The sequence below is a fragment of the Liolophura sinensis genome, chromosome 3 (genome assembly GCF_032854445.1).
Source record: "Liolophura sinensis isolate JHLJ2023 chromosome 3, CUHK_Ljap_v2, whole genome shotgun sequence".
NCBI classification, from domain to species: Eukaryota; Metazoa; Mollusca; class Polyplacophora; order Chitonida; family Chitonidae; genus Liolophura; species Liolophura sinensis.
In genome coordinates this window covers 8,679,533-8,705,670 of record NC_088297.1, presented here as the reverse complement: position 1 = coordinate 8,705,670, position 26,138 = coordinate 8,679,533, and the positions used below count along the sequence as shown (strand labels likewise).

Genomic DNA, 26,138 nt, shown 5'->3' with positions numbered 1-26,138 from the left:
CATTTTAATTAGTGTAAGAGGCTGTTTTGTATTCTATTCAGGCTGATTTAATGGTTCTATGCAATGTCCCTGAAATATCAAAGTATTATAACGGGATGGGTATAATTCATAAGGCTTATCTGCAATTTTTAATAACGATGATGTCATGATTGTTGTGAAAATTGTGATAACTGTACTGCCACAAAACCTTTCTGCTCTGCGTTGGATAAATTGATATTTCGTTTAATATTTGATTATGAAAAAGTGTCATGTACAGATAAACCCGTTTTCGCCTGGCATTATCACAGGGAAGGCATTTTTAAAGGGAGAAATACCGTGGATGTAGGTTGACCTACATCATGATGGTGGATACGAAAGTGCGGTTGCACAGGCCTCTCTGGTGGAAAGCTCAGTGCCCGGATGATTGGTGACAAGACTGGGTTGACTTGGAAGTAGAAGCTATGTAATTAGATGCCGTTTGTGTTTTTGTATGATTTCCATTTGTAACGTGGTTTGCTAAGATCACACAGAAGATGTAATGGCAGACGTTACGAGTTATTCGACGAAAGATCCAAAGGGGAAAAAGTCATGGAAAGAAAAAAATCACTGAGCAAATGTGGGCGAAATCCTTGTTTTTTTCCTTCGGCTAATGCGTTCTCTGTCATACTGTGTATTTCCACAGCGAACCAGCGGTGTAAACTGAGACGAATGGCGAGCTCCATCCAGGGCACAGATTTAACATCAGCGAGCTTCTTCAATTTTTCATGCACCTGTTGACGTTAAAAATTTAACAGATCTTTACTTTTTTTCACCATGCAGCCTTTCTAATCCGATGGAGAGGCTAAATGATGCAGTATCGGAAAAGTCGGTTAAATGATACTCATAATTATCGATGTGTGGAAAAATGATAACTATCTTGATGAAGATGCCGATGTAATACATTGTTTCAACTGTTGTGTGAAAAGAATAGAATAGAGATGGTGTTTTTAATTGCGATTGATAAGTGTAGCTTCAATAGTGTTGGCACCGGCCCGGATAGCACAGTTGGTGGAGCGTGCGCTTCGGGTAGATCCAGGATCAATCCTTGATCGAGTCACACCTAAGACTTTAAAAGAGGAAGTTGTAACTTCCTCGCTTGGCGTTCAGCATGAAGGGGATAGTGCAACGACTGGTTGACCCGTATCAGTATAATGGCTCGGCCAGGGCGGCTTACTTGCCTTCGGTAAGTGGTCTCAGTGAAGCAGCACTAAATAAAAGCGCGGTGGAAATCTGTCCTTGTTGCCGTTCTGCAACACGTACATGCACCCTAATGATTCCTTCGTCGTCATATGACTGAAAAATTGTTGAGTACGACGTTAAACCCCAAACACTCACTCGCTACATTTCGACGATAGCATAGGATCAATCAAAAATATGCTCATTTAAATAAGACTAGGATGGGAGACTCTTCAGGTGACGATATAATATAACATATCATATGCTAAATGGACAAAAGGGTTCTGTTAAGGTCTTTAACGCTCGTCGGGGCCTCCGTGGCTCAGTTGGTTAGCGCGCTAGCGCAGCGTGATGATCCAGGAGTCTCTCACCAGTGCGATCTCTGTGAGTTAGTTCAAGTCCAACTCATGCTGGCATCCTCTCCGGCCTTACGTGAGAAGGGTCTTTCAATAACCTGCGGATAGTCCTGGGTTTCCCCCCGGCTCTGCCCGCTTTCCACCCACCATTATGCTGGCCGCCGTCGTATAAGTGAAATATTCTTGAGTATGGCGTAAAACACCAATCAAATAATAATAAACTGTAACGCTCGTCATTTTCGAACTGTATCTAATTCCGCTTAACCCGGGGCTAGGGGCCGTAAAGGCGGCCATGCTTATTACATCTGCATGATGCCTTTATGAACAGTTGCAATCAAAGCGCGACTGAGGTACCTTATGTAATTATAATTTGACCTGGAACTCATCCACGGACTACGAATTTGAACTTTAGATTGGAATTCATGCCTGGACTATCAACTGTTCTCCCGGCATCACTGAAAACTGATGACCGCTTCTCTCTTGTGTGTTACCGGCATTATTTCCTATTTGTATAATTTCTTACAAACCCTTGTCTTCGGGAGCTAGTGTTAAAACGTTGTTTTGGAAATGGATCTTGCGATTATCGACTTGGAACGACCTTTACGGACTACGGAGTGGTATACGAATGTCGGACATGACGCTTATATTCTTTATTTTCGTATATAACCTTTGATGATATTCGTCCTCATAAAAGGGGTATTGAAACTTCTTCATGACATCTTTTTTTAGGCCATTAATGCTGGTTTTTATGCCTGTGACATTTCTGTATGTGAGTTTTTGGTATTAATGGACTGATTTTTGGTATTACATTGAAAATTGCTTATTTATATATGTACTTGTTCTGGATGTCGTTTCACAGTTGACGACTGCTTGAGGCTGTATATGGATCCTGTACCATAAAGTTGGCAAGGTGAACAGTTGCAACCAAAGTGCGACTGAGGTATATAGACTTTAATTGCAGCCAACAGCACTCTGTGATGGCTGTGCCCTTGACGCTGTTGCTTATTCTTCTTGTTGACGTTCTTCGTATTCTTGGTGCGCACATTTGAAATGCGCATGCGTCTCAGCTTATGACCGCACAGTTATTATATGTCTTGTTGATTAAGAGCAACCTATACACTAGCTGAATGTGTGTTACTTGGTTTGGCTACGGATTAACTTACTCGCTTAGAACATTCCTAGGGTACTGTGAAATCATCAAATAACTGTTAAGTGCTTATCTTCAACCGGTTATTACTCTAATTCTGTATTTTATGTAATTTATTGGTTCTTTTGTATTTTGTGTTACACGTTGTTGAGGAAGTTGATCCCAGAAGTATCGACGTAGAACGTGCGCGAATGCCCTGTTAACATAACGCGTATGCTATTGGAATATCGGGCTTAAAGGTAGTACATAGTTTTTGTAGTAGTGTACAGAGTTTTGGTCAGTCACGAGATATGCGAACGTAAAAATTGTATTTTCAGTAATCATGTATTACCTTTGAACATGAGATTTGGCTTCCATGATTGTTACCTTAGGGTTAACATCACCAGTCTTCACGTAGATAATCGGCGCCGGAAGGTCTTCAAATGGACTGTCGCACTTACAATCGCGAACAATGTCTGCTGGACACTTCAACTCGTCCACTCCAATTACAAGATTTCCAACTTACGCTCTAGACGTTCAACGGCTTAAAAGCCTTGAACAATAGCACCAAAGCGTGCAACGCTTTTAATATATATCTTTCGCTGTCTGTATGTATATGCTGTCCTTATCCATTCGAGTGGCTTGCCTGACCACGGAAACACAGTCAAAACTTTTGTTTAGAGAGCACTCCCCCACCCCAAACCCGACCCCTGCTCCTGCTTAGCACAATGAACATAGAGATTGGTGTTTGTTCTCTTGGAAGCTCTGGATGCTTCGTCAAGACTGGTCAAGTCACGATCTTTAATAGAACGCCAAGCGATAACAAGCCGTATCATTTAGAATCTCATTTACTCGTCCATCGCAGAGTGGGACCGGGAATTGCTTCTGGCGAGGTGAATAACTCAATCGATGGAAGCCTTGCACCTTAACACATGATGTCTGCTTGGTTTTGGTGGGGGGGGGGGGGGGGGGGGGAGGAGGAGGGACAAGGGCAGCGGTACCCACGTTAAGACCCATTCCCCAATCGATCTGTGCCTAGAACCGAGGACACACGACATGCAGCACCAAAGACAGTCTTACCAAACCTGTCTATAAGCTACAGCATGTCTACTGGAAGGACGCCATATGTACTTTAGACACAGCGTACCGTTCTCCACAGTTTCAAAACGAAGACAGACCCTCGGGCGTACGACGATGCCATCTTTTAATCTGGATTGTGCACTACGTTCACCGTTAAAATAGTGCTTCTCATGATAACATGACCACATGCTCACGTAGAATACGCCCGTTTTGGTTTTAGCCCTGGACAGTTGTTCAGAAGGACAAGATGGGCAATACCCTTAGTACAATAAAAAAAGTTCAAGCGATAAGCTTGGTGTTGTTCCTCGTTTGTACAAACAGGTTGTTTATTATGTATTAGTACGAGATTGGGATAAATTTTTAATGGACATAATGACTTAGATTTGCCCGATGCAATTCTTGGATACCTTTAAACGGAAAAGCATGTTGGTGGTGTTCAAAGGACAAGTCATCGGTAGTACATATGTACCCCGTCCATTTAATTGTGTTTAAATTGGAAACTGTTTATAGTACAGAGCGTAGAGGGTATTGAGGGATACAGTATGGGATCTTCGTATGTTTTAATAGGATTCCATGCTGAATTGCCGGCTGGTCTAAAAGCTTTCTAAATCCACGTCAATAGCAAACTAGTTATCACCGAGTGGTTAGCTCCCAGGGGAGACTGTAGAGCAATGAAGGAATCTTCCCATTTGTTTGATCGCCATATCCATAAATACTAGCAATATATGTACATCATGGCAGATGCAGGCTATTTGAATGATAAAAGAGCGCTAAAAGCCCGCTAAAGTGTACCAGTGGTGAACTAGTGGCGAGTCATTGGCAACTGTTTGTATGATTTGCTTCCAGACTTTACAAAGCAAGCTACTTATATCCGGATACTTTTTTTTAAAATCTGCTTTGAATCAAAGGAAATACCAATGCAACTTAGTCTTAATTTGAAGAAGCTGCGGTTAAACCGCATTTTGCCGTAACTCTAAAAAAAATGGCCTTCCTCTCCAGCCGTACGTGGGAAGGTTTGTCAGCAACCTGAGGATGGTCATGGGTTACCCCTGGCTCTGCCCGGTTTCCTCCCACCATAATGTTGGCCACCATCGTATAAGTGAAATATTCCTGAGTACAGCGTTAAACACTAATCAAATAAATAAATAAATAAATAAAATACGGCCCTGAAATAAGATTTTTTCATGGAAGTCCATTTGCGGTTGCTACAGATTAATGAATAAGCCCAGTGCTTCTCTACCCACCTTTTCCTATCGCTGACTATTAAAGTAGGGTCTGTGTTACGAGAACAACTGATCACTTATCACGGTGCACAGCGTTTTTTCAAACTGTATCTTCTCGAATATTTTGTTGGGGTTTGGGCGGGGGGAGGGGGTATAGGTGCACATGTTGGGCCCATGTTTTAATGCGGTTTGGGGTAGGGGAGATGGGGTGGATGCTGTGCCAATGTTTTTACTTTTGTGCTCTGGATACTGCAGATAGCCTTTGACGTCAACATCAGTCTATCCACTGGCCCAAAAGACAGCGTATAAAGTGTTTAATTCCGACACTGGTGGACAAGACAACTTGTGGAATTATACCAGACTAAACAGCATCCGATGGCGCGGGGCATTGCTTACGTTATGGCAATGGAGATTCGAAGACGAACTACACTAACCGTGTGCTATTTTCTGCCTTAAAACAATATTTATTTTCACATGAACGAAAGTGGATTTGCGAACAGGCGCAACGCATATGTAAACACTGCTTCACAAAAGTGTACAAAGTCTGAACAAAATTTGGCAGGTATTCAGTGCAATACAAATACATTCGGATTAAACATCAAAATAGAACAAAAAAGCACAATATATCTATATGTAAATAACAATAAATAATATAAATAATTAAATTATTATTATGTTTTCTAATTATCTTGTGACTTGTCTTTTCGTAGTAAGGTAATACTCAAACGAAAGTACCCCACTTGGGGTACTTTGTTTTCTCTTGACACCAATCAATGATTGAGAATTAGATTTCGCTGATATTATTTCTTGTCAACGAGATGAAAAGTCCGTCCTTACAAAAAAATACGATTAAGAGGTTTTCCTTGACGTGAAGTTCGCCTCATTCATTTCCAGCTAATCTATACCATATAGAAATGTAACCGTATTTGCGATGTTTTTGTATCGGTGAAGTAGAATCAAGTAAACATATCTGCCCTCAAATTCAGGAAGGAATAAGTATACTTTGACACCCTTATAACCGTTGCAAATGTATACGGCACGAGCGGAGTTGTGATGCCAAACTACATGTAGTTCTATAGTCCTAAGTGGTAGCGTCAAGTTACTGGTTTTAGCTAAACACAAGTGAAATGAGATAAATGGATGTAAGTCAGAACTCGGCTCATGCGTTGCTTTTGCCTGGAAACGGTATAGGATGTTGTTTTGTTCAATGATAAGCGATCTGTTTGCGGGGAGCACTAACTTTGACCTTTTTATCTTTAAATTTTATCTCAATGGGCGGAGTCGTTCAGTTTTGTGCAGGCGGACTTCGTCGAACACCAGCATGAGTTGTATACACAATGATGCGGGCGTGAGGGAATCTCATATCCGGCAATGCGGGCGTCAGGGAATCTCACATCCGACAATGCTGACCGCATTACGGATGGGAGTTTGAGAGCACTTGAAAACAAGGCATGTTGACCTCCGACGACAAACATGAATGGCTGCTTGATAGCTCGCCAAACCTCGTGAAAGTCCGTGAAGAGATATTCTCCGACTGTGTCAAAAGAAACATGGGGCAATTCTGGTACTCTATTTTGTGTAATTTTAAAATCATGAAGTCAACGAGCCATGCAGAGGGAAACCAGAAGATGTATGAGAAGAGCTTAGAATTTAGAGTCTTATACCTTGCCTACATCCCATGTATAGTCTCTGCGGTAGTAGAACTGTGTTTTGAATTGTGTTACGAACTTTCCCGAGCAAGACCTTTGATTCCGGAAACACCCACCCTTATAGTTACATCATAACCTCTCGGCTTATCTCATCCATGTGTTGATAAATCCTACATCTGTATGTGTAGTTACAAATTACATTCAAGACACAGCATATTCATATGAAGAGAAGTCTGTACAGAAATCACTCGAATTGAAATAAATAACTGTAGTTCATATTGTAGTTACTAAGAAGTCAGTTACTAAATTCATCTACGAGTTCAGTGTTGTCATTTTGTTGCGGTTGTCATTTTTGCGCTGGCTTAATAAAACTGTAGTAGAAACAAGTGGCCAGATCTTAGTGCTTTTCCGGTAAATATACCCAGGCGTTATGTGACAAAGGAGCAAGAGGTGACATTTGTACGCCATTCAGAAGTACCTCATGTATTGGTGTGACGTCATCATACGAATATAATAAATAAAAAACACAAATTGTGGACTGGTGTCAATGATTACGACTAATTAGGAAATCCTTTTCCAGGCAGTTATGACGTAATTAATGGACTCATTAATACTATATCGTGGTAAGTGTCAGACCAGGGCTCAACGGGATGATCAACGGGATGATCAACGTGAAGTGTACATTCAGAACTATGATCCGCTCATGGCGTGGGAAGGTATGGCAGTAACCTGCGGATGGTCGTTGGTTTTCCCTGGGATCTATCCGATTCCATTACACCATATTGCTGGCCGCCCGTCGTATATTCTTGCAAATGGCGTAAATCTCCGATCAAATAAATCAATAAGTAAATAAATAAATGTTTGACTTTTATCATCCCATCTAGTTTCTCGAGTTTGCCTACCTCCCACTACACCAAGCCTGACCGGATCTCTTCCTTGCTTCTTTGACTTAATCTAATTTAAATTATGAACGTTTTTTGATGTATAACTGATAGTTTTTTTTATTTAAAGTCACACCACAGATTGGGTTCCATTTTTATGGCGGTTGTTTCATGGGTTAATTTTCTTAAGAAATGTTTGAATTTATTTTGTAACCATTAGCTGTTTGCTGTATTTTTCAGTTCAGTGGCTCCCCAGTTCACCTGAGCATAAAAAGTAGAAATGAACTCATATCACGCTATCGTTGTCAAATGACTGAAAAATTGTTAAGTACGACTGTAAACCCTAAGCACTCGCTCACTCATATCACACTGGTTGTTTCGCAGTGACCAGCTTTTTCCTGTTGTTATGCTTCAGCTGGGCACAGTCCTCAGTGTTAGGCAAATTTGAAAACTGTTTTGTCTGAGACATCCGTCAGTTTTGCTGTTCAGCAAAGATTCATCGCTCTACTTTGGCTTCTAAACGGCATTATTGGCACTTCCGGGTTCACACCAGTTATTCTCATTAGTATAAATAATAGAAAAGGCTAGCATTATTTTGGCTGCCTTACCGTGGCTCGAAATCACCGGATGGTGTCCGGAAACCCCTTTTTCCACGAAATCCTATGTCGTCATACACGTACTGTGACAGCTTGAATAACCATCATTAATGATGAGAATTTAAGAGCGTTGCTATAGCAACGTCCGTTGTGCATTAAGGGAAAAATGTACAAACCAGTTCTTTGGAATGCAAATGTTATTTTGCAAATGAGCATTACGTGGCATCTCCAGGAGCGACCCATTATGCGTGAGTTGATGCACATTGACATCTCCGGCATCACAGATGGCGCTTTGCGGCGTTGTTTCCGGCACAAAAGACAACGTTTTTCGAAAACCCCATAATGGTCTTGTTTAATGAATTCATGATTTGAAAAAAAAGATAAAAAAGGATTTAACGAAGCATAAATTCTGGGCTTGTGTTTTATGTCGTACTCAAGAATATTTCACATATACGAGGAGGTCAGCATTATTGTGGCAGGAAACTGGAGAGAGCTGGGGGAAACCTACTACTGCCCGCGAGTCTCTGAGGACCTTCCCACGTACGACCGGAGGGAAGCCAGCATGAGCTAGACGACCAGCGATGGCTTTAATGAGGCTCCGGGAAGACCCCACGACTTCATGTAGATAGAAAATGTAAGCGTATATATAAAACCGTCTCTAACGATTTGAGCAGTGTTATTAGGTGTATTATTTTCTTCTTGTTTTTCATTTTCACTGATTTTTTGACTGAACATCTTAAAATTATGCTAACATATCAGACAACCAATAACTCGGCCAAGACATACCTACATTAACCTTCCACAGTCATAATGAACAAGTCGATCAGTCATCCGTTAAATCAGCAAATTTTAACTTACAGTCAAGCAAAAACCCAAAAACTATTCTATAAATCAATCAGGTATTCTCATCATCTTCAATCATATGTTCACCATTATTATATACCATGTGACCATCCGCGCTAGCGCAATACCGTTGTTTCCTTTATATATTCTTAGCTTATCGGATTTTCTCAGCAAGCGTACCAGTGTGTTCGAAGTAGTATTATTGCTCGGCGATATGAATCTTAGTCTTCGTTGCCATGGTAACTGATTGGATATTTGTCCAGAGAAGCCTTTTATCTGTAAGATGATTTTTACATATTAATGTATCGGACTATATTACCGACCGCGCAGATATGGATCTCACATCCATTGTTAGCCCCTATCCATCTGCTTCAACTATGTCATTACCCGATTCAAGTAGTTCTTTGGGACACACGCTGTCTTTTTGCTGACGAGAAGCCTAACCAAGTGGCACTTCCGCATGCACAGTGTCGCAGTCTCAATCAGGTCTGTGATTGCAGCGCAGAATCTCAAGGAAAACGCGGCGTGATGATTCACAATCTCGGTGTCGATATTCTGTGGCTGATCATGTTGTACAGACTGATTGGTTTGGTTTGGTTTGGTATTTCTGTGAGTGGTCCTGTTGTACATACTGACATGTTTGGTTTGGTATTTCTCCGAGTGGCCGTGTTGTAAAGATTGATACGTTTGGTTTGGGCGTTTCTGTGACTGGTCGTGTTGCACAGACTGATACCTTTGGTTTGGTATCTCTATGAGGCTATGAGTATGTTATCTACTTGCAACATACTGCTGCGATGCTGAATATTAAAATCTTAGAATTATCAATCAATCAATCAATCAATCATTCGACCAATTCATCAGGAAATCAGACAATCAACAATCGCTATTGAAAATGTATTTTCATCTTCGAACTAAAATTTTGTAATGATCGTACAGAGGTCAGGCCATTTGAGATAGTGAAGATTCCTTTCCTCGGCCTCAAATAGAATAAAACACACCTATAAAGATATGACCCCGCTTTCCTTCCACCATAATGCTGGCCGCCGTCATCGAAATGAAATATTCTTGAATACGGTGTAAAACACCAAGCAAATAAATAAATAAATAAAGATATGACATCTCGTTTAATTGGTGTGTATCAGTGTAATGCTGTATTACGTAAAGAACTCGGACCGATTCCACAAAGCAAATTTGGACTTAAAGTAAAACTAGAAATATGATTTTATTTTTATTTTTGGGACCGTACATGAGAAGTTTGACCACCTTGTCAATGTTATGTAATAACATTATTACTATTGTCAATAAGGACGCTATGCTGAATTTTGACTTTACTCAGAATTGTGTTCGTGGAATCGACCCAGGTCTGAACAGTGTAATGCACTGCTTTGCTTGGTTAGGTGTTTTACGTTGTACATCCCCTTCCCCAAAAGAGGAGAAAATTACAGTGAATAATGCTACACCCTATGTAAAAAACGATGGAAACACATTGGAGAAGACTGTTGCTCTTTGCCCCCTCGGTGTATGATTCACTTATGTGGCGAGCGGAACATCCAAAGCTTGTAGAAAGAATCTCCCAATGTATGCGTTTAATAATACTATCATCAATCTTCAGGTAGTATCTTCCCTCTTTATCTCTGAGTACATTGTTTGCAGTTCAGCTTGTATCAGAGAAATCTTACTAGGAGGGCAAAATGGTTGTTTATATGTTAGAAAAAGTAACCCATGTCTTCGTACAAAACATGTAGGTTCTCAAATTGAAGCCGACTAGAGGACATTAATCTGCAATTATCACCATCCACACTACAGGTCATCTGTTAGAAAGGCCAATGGAGAGAGAGAGGGAAAAGATTTAATCATTTTCCTCGAAATTGACCCGTTTTCAAGGAAAAATTGATTATCGCGTAGAAGCAAGATGAACGCGGCATACTCTGATGGTGTCTATTTTTTACAATCTTCCCTCAGATTTTTCTAAAATTGATTCTGTTCAACTTGCCAAACATCTGCAAATGGGCGTTCAATGGCAAGGCAAACCAATCAAGTTTTATTTCCTCGAAGTATCCCCGAAATCGACTCTAAGACCGTGGGTGTAATTTTTCCAGCTGTCATGTCAGAATCTTTGAATCAGGCCATTATTCAGGCCTAAGCATTCCGGGAAATGTGCCATATGTATATGTTAACGCTGATGGAACTGAACAAAAAGAAAAAACTCGGTGATAGATAACCCGAGGCACTGATACTATTTTACTGTAAATGAAATGTATGGCATGATGGTAGCGTAGCGAGTTAAATTACATAGATACGTTGGACTTGCCCCTGTGTCTTTCCAAAGGACCATCTGCCCCATGTACCTGAACTGTGTGTAAAAGTTTAGCCAACGAAACTAGATTATTGTGTTATACTTAAATATGAATTTAATTTCTTAATTTTCTTTTCATAGTTACTTAAATTAATTAGTTAATTAGTTCACTTAAACTGTGAAGGCTCATAATCTGAGACTGTCACAAGGACATTCCGCGGCTATCGGCAATACAGTGAAACCACACAAGCGGTTGTTGCTTGACACTTATGACCTCTTGGAATATGTGGCCCCTTGGAATCTGTTGGTTCTCTGAATCTCCAGGTTCGTGAAGTCTATGGCCTCTTGGAATCTATTGGGGTCTATCGCCCCTTGAAATCTATACCTTGTAGGAATCTGTGCCTTGTATAAATCTGTGTTACCGCTGTGGTTTTACTCTCTCTGTGTTATTATATCGTAGGATATATCATATCACGCCATACCGTGGCGTGACCTGTAGAAATCTGTTTCTTGTAGGGGTCTATGGGGTGTAGGAATCTATGGCCTGTAGGAATCTGTGACTCGTGTCAGCCTTTGAACCTGGCCTATAGGAATCTGTGACTTGTGGCAGCCTTTGAACCTAGCCTATAGGAATCTGGCCTGTAGGAATCTGACCTGTAGGAATCTGTGACTTGTGGCAGCCTTTGAACCTGGCCTATAGGAATCTGTGACTTGTGGCAGCCTTTGAACCTAGCCTATAGGAATCTGGCCTGTAGGAGTCTGTGACTTGTGGCAGCCTTTGAACCTGGCCCATAGGAATCTGGCCTGTAGGAATTTGGCCTTTAGGAATCTGTGACTTGTGGCAGCCTTTGAACCTGGTTTGAAGGTATCTGGCCTGTAGGAATCTGTAGCCTGATAGAATTTCTGGCCTGTCGGGATCAGTTTGGACAGATCAATGAATGGATCTTAATTTTAAGATTTTTAAGAAGGCTTAGGATGAATTATCCAAACACCATTATCTTTTGGTCAATGGTTTCACGTATTTACCTTTTGGACTCCGACAAACGCAGTCGTAAATACACACACTTTGAAATACAACGCTACGACAATAGAAGTGTTCGTTTGTGACGTGACGTCGTCGCTTTAGGCATGGCATTGTCGCTCTTGAGCACATGATATGCAGAACCGTTTGTTGACGAGTGTATTAAAAGTTAAAAAAAGTTAAATCTTTATACCAGTATTGGCCATATACAAAAGTAATAGCATTTTAGTCCAGACTAAACTTAATACAAAGCTTAAATGTTAATGCACTTTTGAACAGCTGGTTTCAGAACATTAATTAACGATTTAATTATCTCATGGAGTTATCTTTTCTGCCATTTCGAATGACAAGATAGTAACTGATCTTCAACATGTAAATTAGGGCTTGGTCAACATTAGGGAAAACACGCCTTACATACAGCCCGACAGCCCAACTTCCTCACTCATATGAGTACATTTGCGTGTAGTCAATTGAAGAGAAAGATATTTGTTCGTCTATAAGCCAGAGCAGAGTCTTACCCATCCATGTTAAAAACGCAGAATCTCCTCCTTTAATCTCCTCCCTCTACAAAATCTGCAGCAGAGAGACAACAGGATAATGTAACATGGATGCCAGTCACAAAATCAGTTTTGGTCTTCCTGGAACACGAAGTTATCTCAACCTCTATTTTGAAAGCGAATTCCACTTTTTGTCTGTCTTGCCTATTTTAATTACCCTTGCTGTACGAACAGGTAAATTTGATGAAACATCCACTTCAGCCTATGACATTGGGCTAGCGGGCTTAATGGATACGAACAACCAACTCTGGCTCATGTAAAATCATCCAGGCTATGTGGTAGTATTTAAAAAATACCATTACCTAATTTCCATCCATCGACGAGGCGCTAATTCACTTGAATATTCATATGACCTGTTGTAGGTAGCACTGAAATGTAATCCAAACTAATTAGCTATTTATTTCGAGAAATGCTGGTTGATTCCAGATCCGACCTGGAGCCAGGTCTGGAATTTGCTGACAACATTTAAAAAATTAGGTCACATGTCCACTGGATACCTCTGCTGCAGAAATACCGAATGTTTCTATTTGATTGTAAAGATAAATCCCTGAGCTAGGGCTTCTGTCAGTAGCAGAGACTGTTTTTTTTGGGGGGGGGGGGGGGGGAATGGGGTTGCCGAATGTGCACAATAGACTCAGTCACGAGGGCGCTGTGACATGTTGCATTATTCATCTACGGAGCTGCGTTTTATGTATTTTTTGGGGGGTGAATATGAAAAATCTTCGCACTCATTTGCGGACAAAGAACCAACTTCATTACTCCGTTTACGCAGGATTCACTCGAAGATAAAAACGTGATTCCGTCATAAAAGCGGCTTAGTGTTACGTCCCTTTGTCATGCAATGGAAATGCAAACGATCAAATTGTTGTTGCGGCTGGCTTTTTCTGTCCAATAGAGAATAAAACTGGAAATAAAACTATAGGAGAGATGTACTGGCCACTGAGAGCAAAATGAGCAAGGTATTCCTACGACTCCATTTGATGTTCGATATACCTAACTTGTGCATAATAGCGCCATAAAAAACCGAAAGAAGCGTTGGCGCAGGTCTTTTGGGTAGGCATACAGTAGCAAAATTAGAACATCTGGATGTTATTTCTTGTAAACACTGCATATATATTGTTTTGTATGTTAAATTTTGTACACGCATTAAGTGGTCACTAAACCCAAGGTAATGCGACACTTTTGATATTTTGCAAACACAACAACAAGCTGCTGGTTGGGAGTCTGCATGTACAGGTGGCCATTTTTGCACAGCTGCGTGATTCTAATTAGATGGTCCACAATTAATCTTTCATTTACTTACGTGTTAACGTCTGGCTTCACAGCAGTGTCCCACGACAAAAGGAAGCATTAATCATGATGTGTAGCTGAGTTATTTATTTAATTGGTGTTTTACGCCGTACTCAAGAATATTTCACTTATACGACGGCGGTCAACATTATGGTGGGTGGAAACCGGGCACAGCCCGGGGGAAACCCACGACCATCCGCAGATTGCTGTCAGACCTTCCCACGTACGGCCGTAGAGGAAGCAAAGAATGAGCTGGACTTGAACTCACAGCGACTGCATTGGTGAGAGACTCCTGGATCATTACGCCGCGCTAGGGCGCTAACCAATTGAGCCACGGAGGCCCGATGTGTAGCTGAGAATCCCCGTAAGGTAGAATATCTTGTTGCCTGATTTGTTGCCTTTCAATCGCTGGGACACCAGAAGTGCCGGTTAAAACTCGACTTTCGACAGGGAATTTGTAGAGTGCCCCGCTGCCAGTGTTTGTACAGCCATGATGATAACAAGCGGTCGTTAGGGACACTCTTGTCGCCGTGTGCGCAGTCAGACTTTCGAACATATCTGTACGCGACATGCGAGAATTTTCGTCATCAACTTGCCAAAGGTCTGTGGTTTTCCCCTGCAATCGTATTTTTCTACCCGTAATACCGACGACCATCGTATAAATGAAGTATTCTTGAGTATGGCGTTAACCAATCAATCAACAAACCAATCAATCAAGTTCTTCCTCATTGCAGTGTGGTTCAAGGCCGTGCAGGCTCTGGTGGCCGTAGGGTTAGGGTGCGGGCTCCTCGCTCTTCTCTTCGCCACGTGCTCTCTCTGTTGTGAGACCAAGAGGTGTAACTTGAGCGCTGCCATATCAACTGTACTCATCCTAGCCTGTAAGTATCTTTATAATATGGACGACTCATCCTGGCCTGTAAGTATTGTGGTAATGTGGACGACTCGTCCTGGCCTGTTAATATTGTGATAATGTGAACTCGTCATTCTGGCTAGTATTGTGATCATGTGCACTACTCGTTCTGGCCTGTAAGTATAGTGATAACGTGAACTACTCATCGTAACTTATAAGTATTGTGATAATGTGAACTCCTCATCCTGGCCTGTAAATACTGTGATAACGTGAACTCCTCATCCTGGCTAGTATTGTGATAATGTGCCCTACTGATCGTAACCTCTAACTGTTGTGATAATATGGCCTTCTCATCGTAACCTCCAAGTATTGTGATACTGTGATCAACAAATCGTACCCTCGAAATATTGTGATAATGTGAACTTATCACCCTGGTTTATAAGTATTGTGATAATGTGAGCTACTCATTCTGACCGGTAAGTATTGTGATAATGTGAGCTACTCATTCTGACCGGTAAGTATTGTGATAATGTGAGCTACTCATTCTGACCGGTAAGTTGTGATAATGTGAGCTACTCACCCTGGCCTGTAAGTATTGTGATAATGTGAACTCCTCATTCTGGCTAGTATTGTGATAATGTGAGCTACTCATTCTGGCCTGTAAATATTGTGATAATGTGAGCTACTCATCCTGGCCTGTAAGCATTGTGATAATGTGAGCTACTCATTCTGACCGGTAAGTATTGTGATAATGTGAGCTACTCATCCTGGCCTGTAAGTATTGTGATAATGTGAGCTACTCATCCTGGCCTGTAAGTATTGTGATAATGTGAGCTACTCATCCTGACCGCTAAGTATTGTGATAATGTGAGCTACTCATTCTGACCGGTAAGTATTGTGATAATGTGAGCTACTCATCCTGACCGGTAAGTATTGTGATAATGTGAGCTACTCATTCTGACCGGTAAGTTGTGATAATGTGAGCTACTCATTCCGACCGGTAAGTATTGTGATAATGTGAACTACTTGTCAGTTTTAGGAGTTTAACCAAGAAAAGTACATTACTAAATTAAGTGTTCAAATTGGAAAGTTGATATTATGGGCCGTATTTTGGAATAATATTGGGAAAGTATTTGGTGAGTTCCATTCACATTTTACGTAACCAAATCTTTAAAACAGCTAATCTGATACATGCAGTATACTCAGGAAATCCTGAAACAAAACGAAAAAAAAAAAGAAGTAATGAAAACCTAAAATCATTATACATGTAGCAAAACATGGCTCATTAAAATCCACCTTATCATCTGAACATTTAACTGCGTGCGTCGCTAAAAAAAATGTGTAGTTTCCCATTGTCTTTCTATTAATGCTTCATTCATATTTATCCGAGTCGTATTATTGTATCGCGCTGTCCTTCCGTCCGTAAACTTTGCTGGAATTAAGTATGTATCTACAGAGCATTGAAACGAGATACTTGTATACATGTGCTATCCGCGGGCGCACAAGACTTAAAATACATCCCGCCGGAAAAGACTAAAGAGTTATGCCCCCTGTTTTGGCTATGTTAAGTTTCTTGTCACCAACACTACGTCTACAAAGTTCCAGTTAGAGGGTGCTAAACTCGAAATGCTTATGAAGGTACCCTGAAGCCTTATGAAAATGGATCCCAACAGACATATTTTCAGATCCCCAAAATCTTTTGTTTTTTTTTCACCTTACGCCTTGCATTGTGACCGGTGTTTTGACTACTTTCAGTCATGAAAGCAGAATAGGTTTGTTTCTTTCATTAAAAAAAAATCTAGAATAGAGCTCTGCTATTACTGCTGAATGTTAGTACTAAAGCGATTCCTGTGACACCATAATATGACAAGAAACATATTGAAATCCACCCGACGAATCAGATCGTTCAAACTTGCATTATCGCCATTATAGATCAAGTGATGACGTCATCGCGTTATGGCCACATGTACCTTCTTACACATACGCATACAGCCACTGTCCATGAACGGGAGTTTTCTTCTCTTCTGTGGCATAATATTGAAAAACATTCTTAACTTTACCTCGAGTGTTTCAACACGCTTCGAAGTTATTTTGCCAAACAACCTCCAGTTTAAGATGTTACCTCGTAATGTCACCCGCCACTCAATAATTTGGATCACCTCAATTTTGTTGTGTTTTTTGTGTCTGTGTTGTGCCTGATTATGACGTTTTTATGTTATGCTTTACCGTTGTCAATTCAAGTCCAGCCTGTGTCGGATTTCTTTCCGAGATTCCATTCCTGAGAACGCCTGCCTGCAACCTGCGAGTGGTCGTGGGTGTCCTCACTGGCCGATTCCCACCCTCCAAAATACTGGGCGCCGTCGTATAAATGAAATATTCTTGAGTACGATGTAAAACACCAGCTAAATGAATAAATGAATACATAAATGACGCTTTTTAAATTTGTTTGCTTGTACCTTTTTCTTTAGGATTTCTTTTCCTTCTCTTTTCAGTTCTGTGCATTGGTATCGCTATAATTGTGTATGGCGCCAAGGCGAACTCCGAATATGGAGTGAACATTGGGCTGAAAATGAACATGGGCCGGAAGTTTGGCTGGTCCTTTTGGTTGGGCGTGGTATCTGCCGCTCTCATTCTGCTTACCTCGACGATGTACGCCTGTGATTGTAAACGACGACCAGGCGTATAGCAACAACAACAACAATAACAACAGCAGTAGAAAAAGGCCCAGAGCGGCTACTGTGTATAACTGACGAAAAAAAAACAAACAAAAAAAACAAAACAAATCAAAACAAAAATTACGAACTGTTTCATACACATTTATATATGTACTTAATCTGATCATACAAATTTTAGTAGCTAAAAATATTAACTTGAAAATGGAATTTCTAAATGGATTGTGTGATGTGTAGAAAATAATAGATTATGATACAGGCAGATATATATATATCAGCTCGCTGACGTACCCATATTATTTGTCCGTCTAGCGATGGGGAACAAAATCGTCAGGACTGCGGAAATATTTTTACAACAGCAATCAGTGAACTCGTTTTCAGCAAAGATCAACAATTCTGGGAAACAAGCAAACAAAGACTTGAAGGGAACAATTTTGCTGAAAATGCAATAACTCCAGTACTTGCATACTCATATACATAAATAAACACATCATAAGCTGGAAAACTCAAGGTAAGCCTTATCTTATAGTCTGGCACTCTTAATTAGAGAATTTCTGGATTATGTTCTGGAATGTGACATAGCAACGCAGAGCCTAAATCGTGACAACAACAATAACGCATATTTAATCTCCGAATGCCGAGTGCGGGTGCCATATTCATATATTTAAAATCTACGTAGCTTGACACTGGTTCAAAATGTATGCGTGTGTATGAGTGAGTGGATAATCTAAACAAATAGATCTTGAGATTTACCTATGGCCATTATTCTTACACGATTAATAAATTTGAGTATGTGGGGGGGTGGGGGGGGAGGGTGAAGGGGCGGGGGAGTCGGACTCAGACAACCTTGACGAGTCATTTAATTTCATTTCATTTAATTTGTGTGTTTTTTTTCTCTTTTTTTTTGGTGGGGGGGGGCGATCATCTTTTATTCATCGGTCGTACATTAATATATGGACGTTAATATCCGCGTTTGAATAATATTGGTTTTTGTTTCACCTATTGCTATATCAAAGTAAAAAAAAAAGAAAAAAAGTGTCCATGGTACTCGTGTAGTCAAAGGTGTGTATACCGCTTACAAATTTTTCAATACGCTTTAAGAGTAGGTCGACGATTTCCTTTTTCTAACATAACGTTTGTCACTTTAATGGCCATAAGACGATGATTTTTATGTCTACTCAATTATACAGCATGATCATTTATCTTTCAAATGAGTTTTGGAGTTAATAAGCGTGTAACATAGTGACGTCACTTCCGTTATGCTACGCCTTAGAGAGAACCAATGGGAAAATTGGAATCTGGTTAATTCTGCTCTGATACAATATAATAGAAATCAGCATTGTTTTGCTTTTTTTTTTTTCAAATTATTTCACTGGAATAAACATACTTAAAAGCATAAAACATGTTTAAAAGGATAAAAACTCGCGGGAAATTTTGATGAAATAAACAGATACATTCTATATGGAAAGAATCAAACTTAATGAGAGCTCATAACTTTTACTGTGACTGCGGTAAACAGCTTGCATCAATCCCGATGGACGTAACAGTACTCAGCAGTCCATGCGCCATCTTGTAAGCTGCATGTGGCCTCTCCGCTCTTAGGTAACCAAGCTGTAGTCACGCCATTGTTGGAATGGCCAATTTGAAGCATATTCACATATATTTCCCTCATATTTATTGGGCATAATGCTAAAGGGTACACTAATTACATAATGTAACGGACATCCCGTTTGCACGAGTAGCGTAGCGTGCGGTAGTGACCAGATAAGCACATCACTTTACCGTTGACAAAAATAAATACCTTTCCTCGAAGCTACCTGTCTTAAGAGCGAGTCAATTTCTGGAAGATTTATTAACCATTCTTTATGCATCTCTCTCCCTCTCTCCCTCCCCCTCTCCTTCTCTGTCTATATATATATACATATATATATATATATATATATATATATATATATATATATATATATATATATATATATATATAGACACGAAATCAGACGGCTATTCTTTTAACTTTAACTTGGCACTTCACACTTCACCCCTCCCCCAACTCCACCCCCACTCAAACTCAACCATCCCTCTCCCACCTTCATCCACCCCCACTTTCACATGCCACTGTCACTTTCGCCACGCACAAACAACATCTCGTTAACAAATGTTACACAAGAACGAAATAAACGTTGTTGTTTTCGTAAGCCATGTATTTTACTAAATGTATTTTTTTATAGAATAACGTCACACTGTTAATGTCTTGCCATCGTTGGCCTGTCTGGTGCTCTGTTTTGTTCCTAAATGGTTTTAAAGATCGTTGAAATCTTCATCAAAGGCAGTTTTTGCAAAAAAATGTGACTTGTATTATAACAAGGGGTATTCGTATATGCGCATTTGTTTGTGAAATGCCATTTATGTTTTAACTAGTATCTTTCGTGGACAACTTCGTCTGTATTTGTGGTTTTTGTAGCTATATTCTTTTGGGAGAAATAAAAGATATCGTTTCCGTATAGAAACTTTTAGTTTTAGTAGCAGGGAATTTTTTTAGGTCAGCGATATGAGTAACTTCTCAATTTTTTTTTGGCGATACTTGTAATAAGTAAGAGCAAACCATTGCGTTATCTATGTTGAGGCTATATCAATGTGTTCTTTGTTACAACTAATGTCTTCTCTTGTCACGCGGTTATATTTTCGCTGGAGAATTTTTTCCCCATTAGTTATGTTTTATTGCATAATATCACATGGTGTAAATAAATATACGTCATATTTTCTGTTGAACTGAAACTGAACCATGTAAACAATCATTGGCTTTGACATACGCAATGCTGATCACTGAAATTCGTACCTTTTCAAACACATTTGTTCTTACCTTTTGAAGAGCTGCGTTTAAAATGAGTTATGCTTCATTCTGCTGTGTGTTGTAAGCTCGAGTCACTTCCAACAGACATAACTGAAGTTGTTTGCGCACATGTACATTTACAAGGTGTGGAGTGGCTATATTCATTAGGACTGTGTATTAAATATAAATACCTTTCCTCTTATATGATGAATGTGTCTAAAACATGTATATAAAAGCTCTCTCATTATGATGTCATCTTCAAATTTGCCAACCAAACCAATCCTATCGCTTTATATTTTACGAATGTAAGATTATATATACGTCATATCCATGTCACAACCGAACATCTCTGACGTCATGCAAATAGATTCTTTTCATAGCTGGAAAATGACCCAGCAGGAGTCGAAGACAATTGTAGGATGAGAAAGAATCTATAACACGTATATGGCATTTTTGATGTGACATTGTGAACTCGTACCTTTACTCCTATGTGTTTTTCACTCTTGTTTTACGTTGTAGTGTCATGCTGTGATTTTTATACACAGTATCCGCACCGCTATATACGTACACTCTATCATGGTGCTATGTGACCTTCCATCATTTCCCCAAAAGACTGTCCGATTACTTCAGAAAACTTTTTGTTTCAAAGTTTTCATTCCATAACTTAACATATGTTGTTATTAGCTGTCTGGCGACTTTCCCCGAGCAGTTTGTGTGGTTCATTAATTCCGTCATCTATATTCATTGCCCTTCTTTTTTTCGGTTTTTTACGCAAGTTCCTTTGGTACCATTTACCATTGATTGTACGATTAAAGTATTGGATTTTGCAAACAAATATTCAATAATGATTAAGGCGTTGCAAGTTGACAGTTCTTATTGGCCTTCTTAGAGAACCAATTTTGACGGGAAACTGGTGATTTCCAGCTAAGTTGATGTGTACATAGAAGTTGTCAGTTTCAAGTGTTTGGTTACGTGCCTATCAATAATTTAAGTCGTACCAATATATATAAATACGTAGATTAACACACCATGCAGGCCGGAGTTTGCGATTGCCCTATTTTTAAAATTTAGACCCATCAAGAACTTGCAGTTGTCTCCCAGGTTTTCTGTCTCTGTTGCAGAAGTATCATGTGATCACATACCTTGTCGCTCGACAAATTCTCGCCAAATCTCGCCAAATCTCGTGCCGTTCGGCCCTCCATATGTCTTCCCTCTAGCAATGTGCAATCATATTCACTCACATCGTACGTTTTGTAACTAATGCCAGGGTTATGTCTTGTTTTAAACTTGTTTTTAAACATTTACCCACACGTTTTTGTAAATACACGACGACACCCAAACTAATGTTTTCTAATCCCACGTGAAATTATATAAGTATTGTCGTAAGTAATGAAGCAATCAAATATATAGATTAGGCGCGTGCGCGTTGTGGGTTTCCAAAGGTCTCGTCCGTCTGTACCCAAGATGATACGTATATCACTGTGGATTCTTCTCACGAAAGACAAGGCCTGTATTCGTGTTTCTAACATTGTGACCAATAATCTCGTATCTATCACACTTACTAGCCCTATTTTTGTACAGCATTACCCTGATATTCATGCGCGTGACCTATTTTGTGCGATATTTGAGATCATTCGAAATATTCGCAAGGTACAGCCTGCTGGAAAAAAGTATAACCGGTTTCTTTTATTCAGTTCTAATTTTGGCGCCAAATGGGTGTTTCCATGAAGGAATTATTTGATTTGTTGATGTGTTTCGGTGAAGAAGTTTATTTCAGTCGATCCATATCGCTGTACATGAAGCTAGTACAGTTTTTTATGAACACTACGGCAGTAATTTTGTGCACTGTACGCTATATGAAAACTGTTAAGTGGTTTTTGTGTGATTTATAGGATGGACTAGTTCAATACGATTGGTTAAATAACGCGTATGAAATAATGCATGTTCAGTACGACTGATAAACCACACAACATGTTCAATTGGGCTGATATACCACAAAATATGTTCAATAGGATTTGTTAAATAACGCGTATGAAATATGACATGTTCAATACGACTAATATACGACTGATATACCACACAACATGTTCAATACGGTTTGTGAAATAACGCGTATTAAGTATGACATGTTCAGTACGACTGATATATCACACAGCATGTTCAATACGACTGATATATCACACAACGTGTTCAATACGACAGATATATCACACAACGTGTTCAATACGACTGATATGCCACACAACATGTTCAATACGACTGGTATACCACACAATATGTTCAGTGCCACTTTTGCAATACAATTTGCCTGATTTGAAGCATACGACTAAAATCGCATGTCCACGGTTTTCTTTTTTTTTTTTTTTTTTTTTTTTTTTTGGCTTCAACGCGCTTGGTCTACAAACCAATTGGCATGAAAGCCGCAAGCCAACATTAATCAGGAGATTTTGAACATTTAGTGGTAAATGTACAAATAGTACCAACCGGGCCTTTTTTTTTTGTCACTGAGCAAAACACTTGTAGTACTGAGAACCTGTTACAGGTCACGCGTTTAGGATTGCGAACAAGTTACAGGCCACAAGCTAGGAGTGAGAACAAGTTACAGGCCATCTGTTTAGAATTGTGAACAAGTCACACATGCTAGGAGTGAGAACAAGTTACAGGCCACCTGTTTAGAACTACGAACAAGTTATCGACTACATGTTTAGTATTACGAAAAAGTTATAGAACACATGTACAGGAGTGGTAACAAGTTACAGGACACATCTGTTTCGGTAGGTCCACTTACACTGTTAATGTTATATAGTGCGGTACACCAAAAGCTTTTATTTCTGGGTAAAATTTTATTGGAGATCGCTTTTAGCTAACATGTGTCAGAATATGCTTTTCTGATTATTGTTAATCTGGTATATACTTCCTTTTGAGTGATTTTGTATAAAAAGGTATTTTTTTCTCATCTGTTCGTATGTAGCGATTAAAACGTCTAATAAAACCACTTTCAGTAATTTTTGAATTCAGTTTGCTCTTTAAACAAAAGCATGGGTCACTTGGGCGAAGTATTCCAGGCATGGGTAGTCATGTGTTATGTTCCCGTGAGGCAGCACCTTGATCAAGCACTGCTCTATCCGATGTCAGGTCACTGTATCTGAGTGGGTCGTCATGTGTGGTCTTCCCGTGAGGCAGCATCTGGATCAAGTACTGGTCTGTGAGGGTCGTCATCGCGTTTGCTGCATTTAAGTGAGGAAGCGAGTGTCTGACCGGGACATGTAAAGGGTTGCTGCGAGACACAGTAGCTTTTACCAGGCAGGTCGCAAGTTCGATTCCAACTTTCACTGACTCACTTGTTTGTTGCATTGATAAACTTGAATGGCGTCATAACGTAAAGACAAAAATAACAAATCTCACTACATCATAGAGCTTCGATGTCCTGTCATAGGCCACCTAGATTATGCTTTCTCAATCCGTTTCGTCTGTCAGCAGCCTGGGGATGGTCGTGGGTTTCCGCCGTGCTGTGCCCACCGTAATGCTGGCCGCCGTCGTATAAATGAAATATTCTTGAGTATGGCGTAAAACACCGATCAAATAAATAAATCAATAAATCTGTTTCGTTTACTGTAATATGTGACGGATGCTTCATACCATAGCCTACTCATGGCTTCACCTTTCCCCATAGCCTACTCATGGCTTCACCTTTCCCCATAGCCTACTCATGGCTTCACCTTTCCTCATAGCCTACTCATGGCTTCACCTTTCCCCATAGCCTACTCATGGCTTCACCCTTTCCCCCATAGCCTACTCATGGCTTGACCTTTCCCCATAGCCTACTCATGGCTTGACCTTTCCCCATAGCCTACTCATGGCTTCACCTTTCCCCATAGCCTACTCATGGCTTGACCTTTCCCCATAGCCTACTCATGGCTTGACCTTTCCCCATAGCCTACTCATGGCTTCACCCTTTCCCCATAGCCTACTCATGGCTTGACCTTTCCCCATAGCCTACTCATGGCTTCACCCTTTCCCCATAGCCTACTCATGGCTTCACCTTTCCCCATAGCCTACTCATGGCTTCACCTTTCCCCATAGCCTACTCATGGCTTCACCCTTTCCCCATAGCCTACTCATGGCTTCACCTTTCCCCATAGCCTATTCATGGCTTCACCTTTCCCCATAGCCTACTCATGGCTTGACCTTTCCCCATAGCCTACTCATGGCTTGACCTTTCCCCATAGCCTACTCATGGCTTGACCTTTCCCCATAGCCTACTCATGGCTTGACCTTTCCCCATAGCCTACTCATAGCTTCACCTTTCCCCATAGCCTACTCATGGCTTCACCCTTTCCCCATAGCCTACTCATGGCTTCACCTTTGCCCATAGCCTACTCATGGCTTCACCTTTCCCCATAGCCTATTCATGGCTTCACCTTTCCCCATAGCCTACTCATGGCTTCACCCTTTCCCCATAGCCTACTCATGGCTTCACCTTTCCCCATAGCCTACTCATGGCTTCACCTTTCCCCATAGCCTACTCATGGCTTCACCCTTCCCCATAGCCTACTCATGGCTTCACCTTTCCCCATAGCCTACTCATGGCTTGACCTTTCCCCATAGCCTACTCATGGCTTGACCTTTCCCCATAGCCTACTCATGGCTTCACCTTTCCACATAGCCTACTCATGGCTTCACCTTTCCCCATAGCCTACTCATGGCTTCACCTCTCCCCATAGCCTACTCATGGCTTGACCTTTCCCCATAGCCTACTCATGGCTTGACCTTTCCCCATAGCCTACTCATGGCTTCACCTTTCCACATAGCCTACTCATGGCTTCACCTTTCCCCATAGCCTACTCATGGCTTGACCTTTCCCCATAGCCTACTCATGGCTTGACCTTTCCCCATAGCCTACTCATGGCTTCACCCTTCCCCATAGCCTACTCATGGCTTCACCTTTCCCCATAGCCTACTCATGGCTTCACCTTTCCCCATAGCCTACTCATGGCTTGACCTTTCCCCATAGCCTACTCAGGGCTTCACTTTGAGCTTTGATTTATTTGACTGTTGCTTATAAACGCCATTCTAGTAATGAAGTAAACTGGTGTGCCAGTTCCCACACGTGACGAAAGCAGCTATGCACACTATACTGGTGGAAGATTAATGACCTTCAGTGGAAGTTTACACTGCTCAAGCGGTCACACGAGAGTCGTCGACCGCTCACTGTCATCGAAGGCATCGGAGGGTCGCTCTAAAACACACGTACTACCTATGCCGCAGATTTTGGGGCAAAAAGTCGATCAGTACAAATCAAATCGAATTTTTGCTATCATTTTAGGACAGGCAAACTTACTGCCTTTCACTAAATATCAGTCTCCTCTGTGCACTTGTAACTGTTCAAAATCGGTAAATAAGTTCATAAAATTAGTATCCAAATCGCTTTCGTGACTTTTTCAAACTTTGCATTCCTTAATCACTATTACTAGTACCTGCATGCACAAGTCTGTTACGTTTTGGAAGACGCCAATTTGAACTAATGTTGGCAAACAGAGAAAATTTTACTCAGTTAACGAATATGAATTTTTTGCCAAACATCTCCGGTATGGCAGGGAGAAAAGCGGGATGAACCACGGGCTTTTGGCAAGTTACTGGCTAACGTTCATACGTCTGACGGTCAGAGTTGCAG

General features: G+C 40.6%; 1 protein-coding gene across 1 annotated transcript in view; it reads left to right on the top strand.

The window, feature by feature from the left end:
• The window catches only part of LOC135463543 (uncharacterized), a 46,573-nt gene extending 28,900 nt beyond the window's left edge, over positions 1-17,673 (top strand). Inside the window, exons 2-3 of the mRNA XM_064740802.1 lie at positions 14,847-14,990; positions 17,455-17,673. Of these exons, the coding sequence (XP_064596872.1) occupies positions 14,847-14,990; positions 17,455-17,648 (338 nt within the window). The 3' untranslated portion in view covers positions 17,649-17,673. The remainder of the gene's footprint in view (positions 1-14,846; positions 14,991-17,454) is intronic.
• The last annotated feature ends 8,465 nt before the right edge of the window (positions 17,674-26,138 follow it).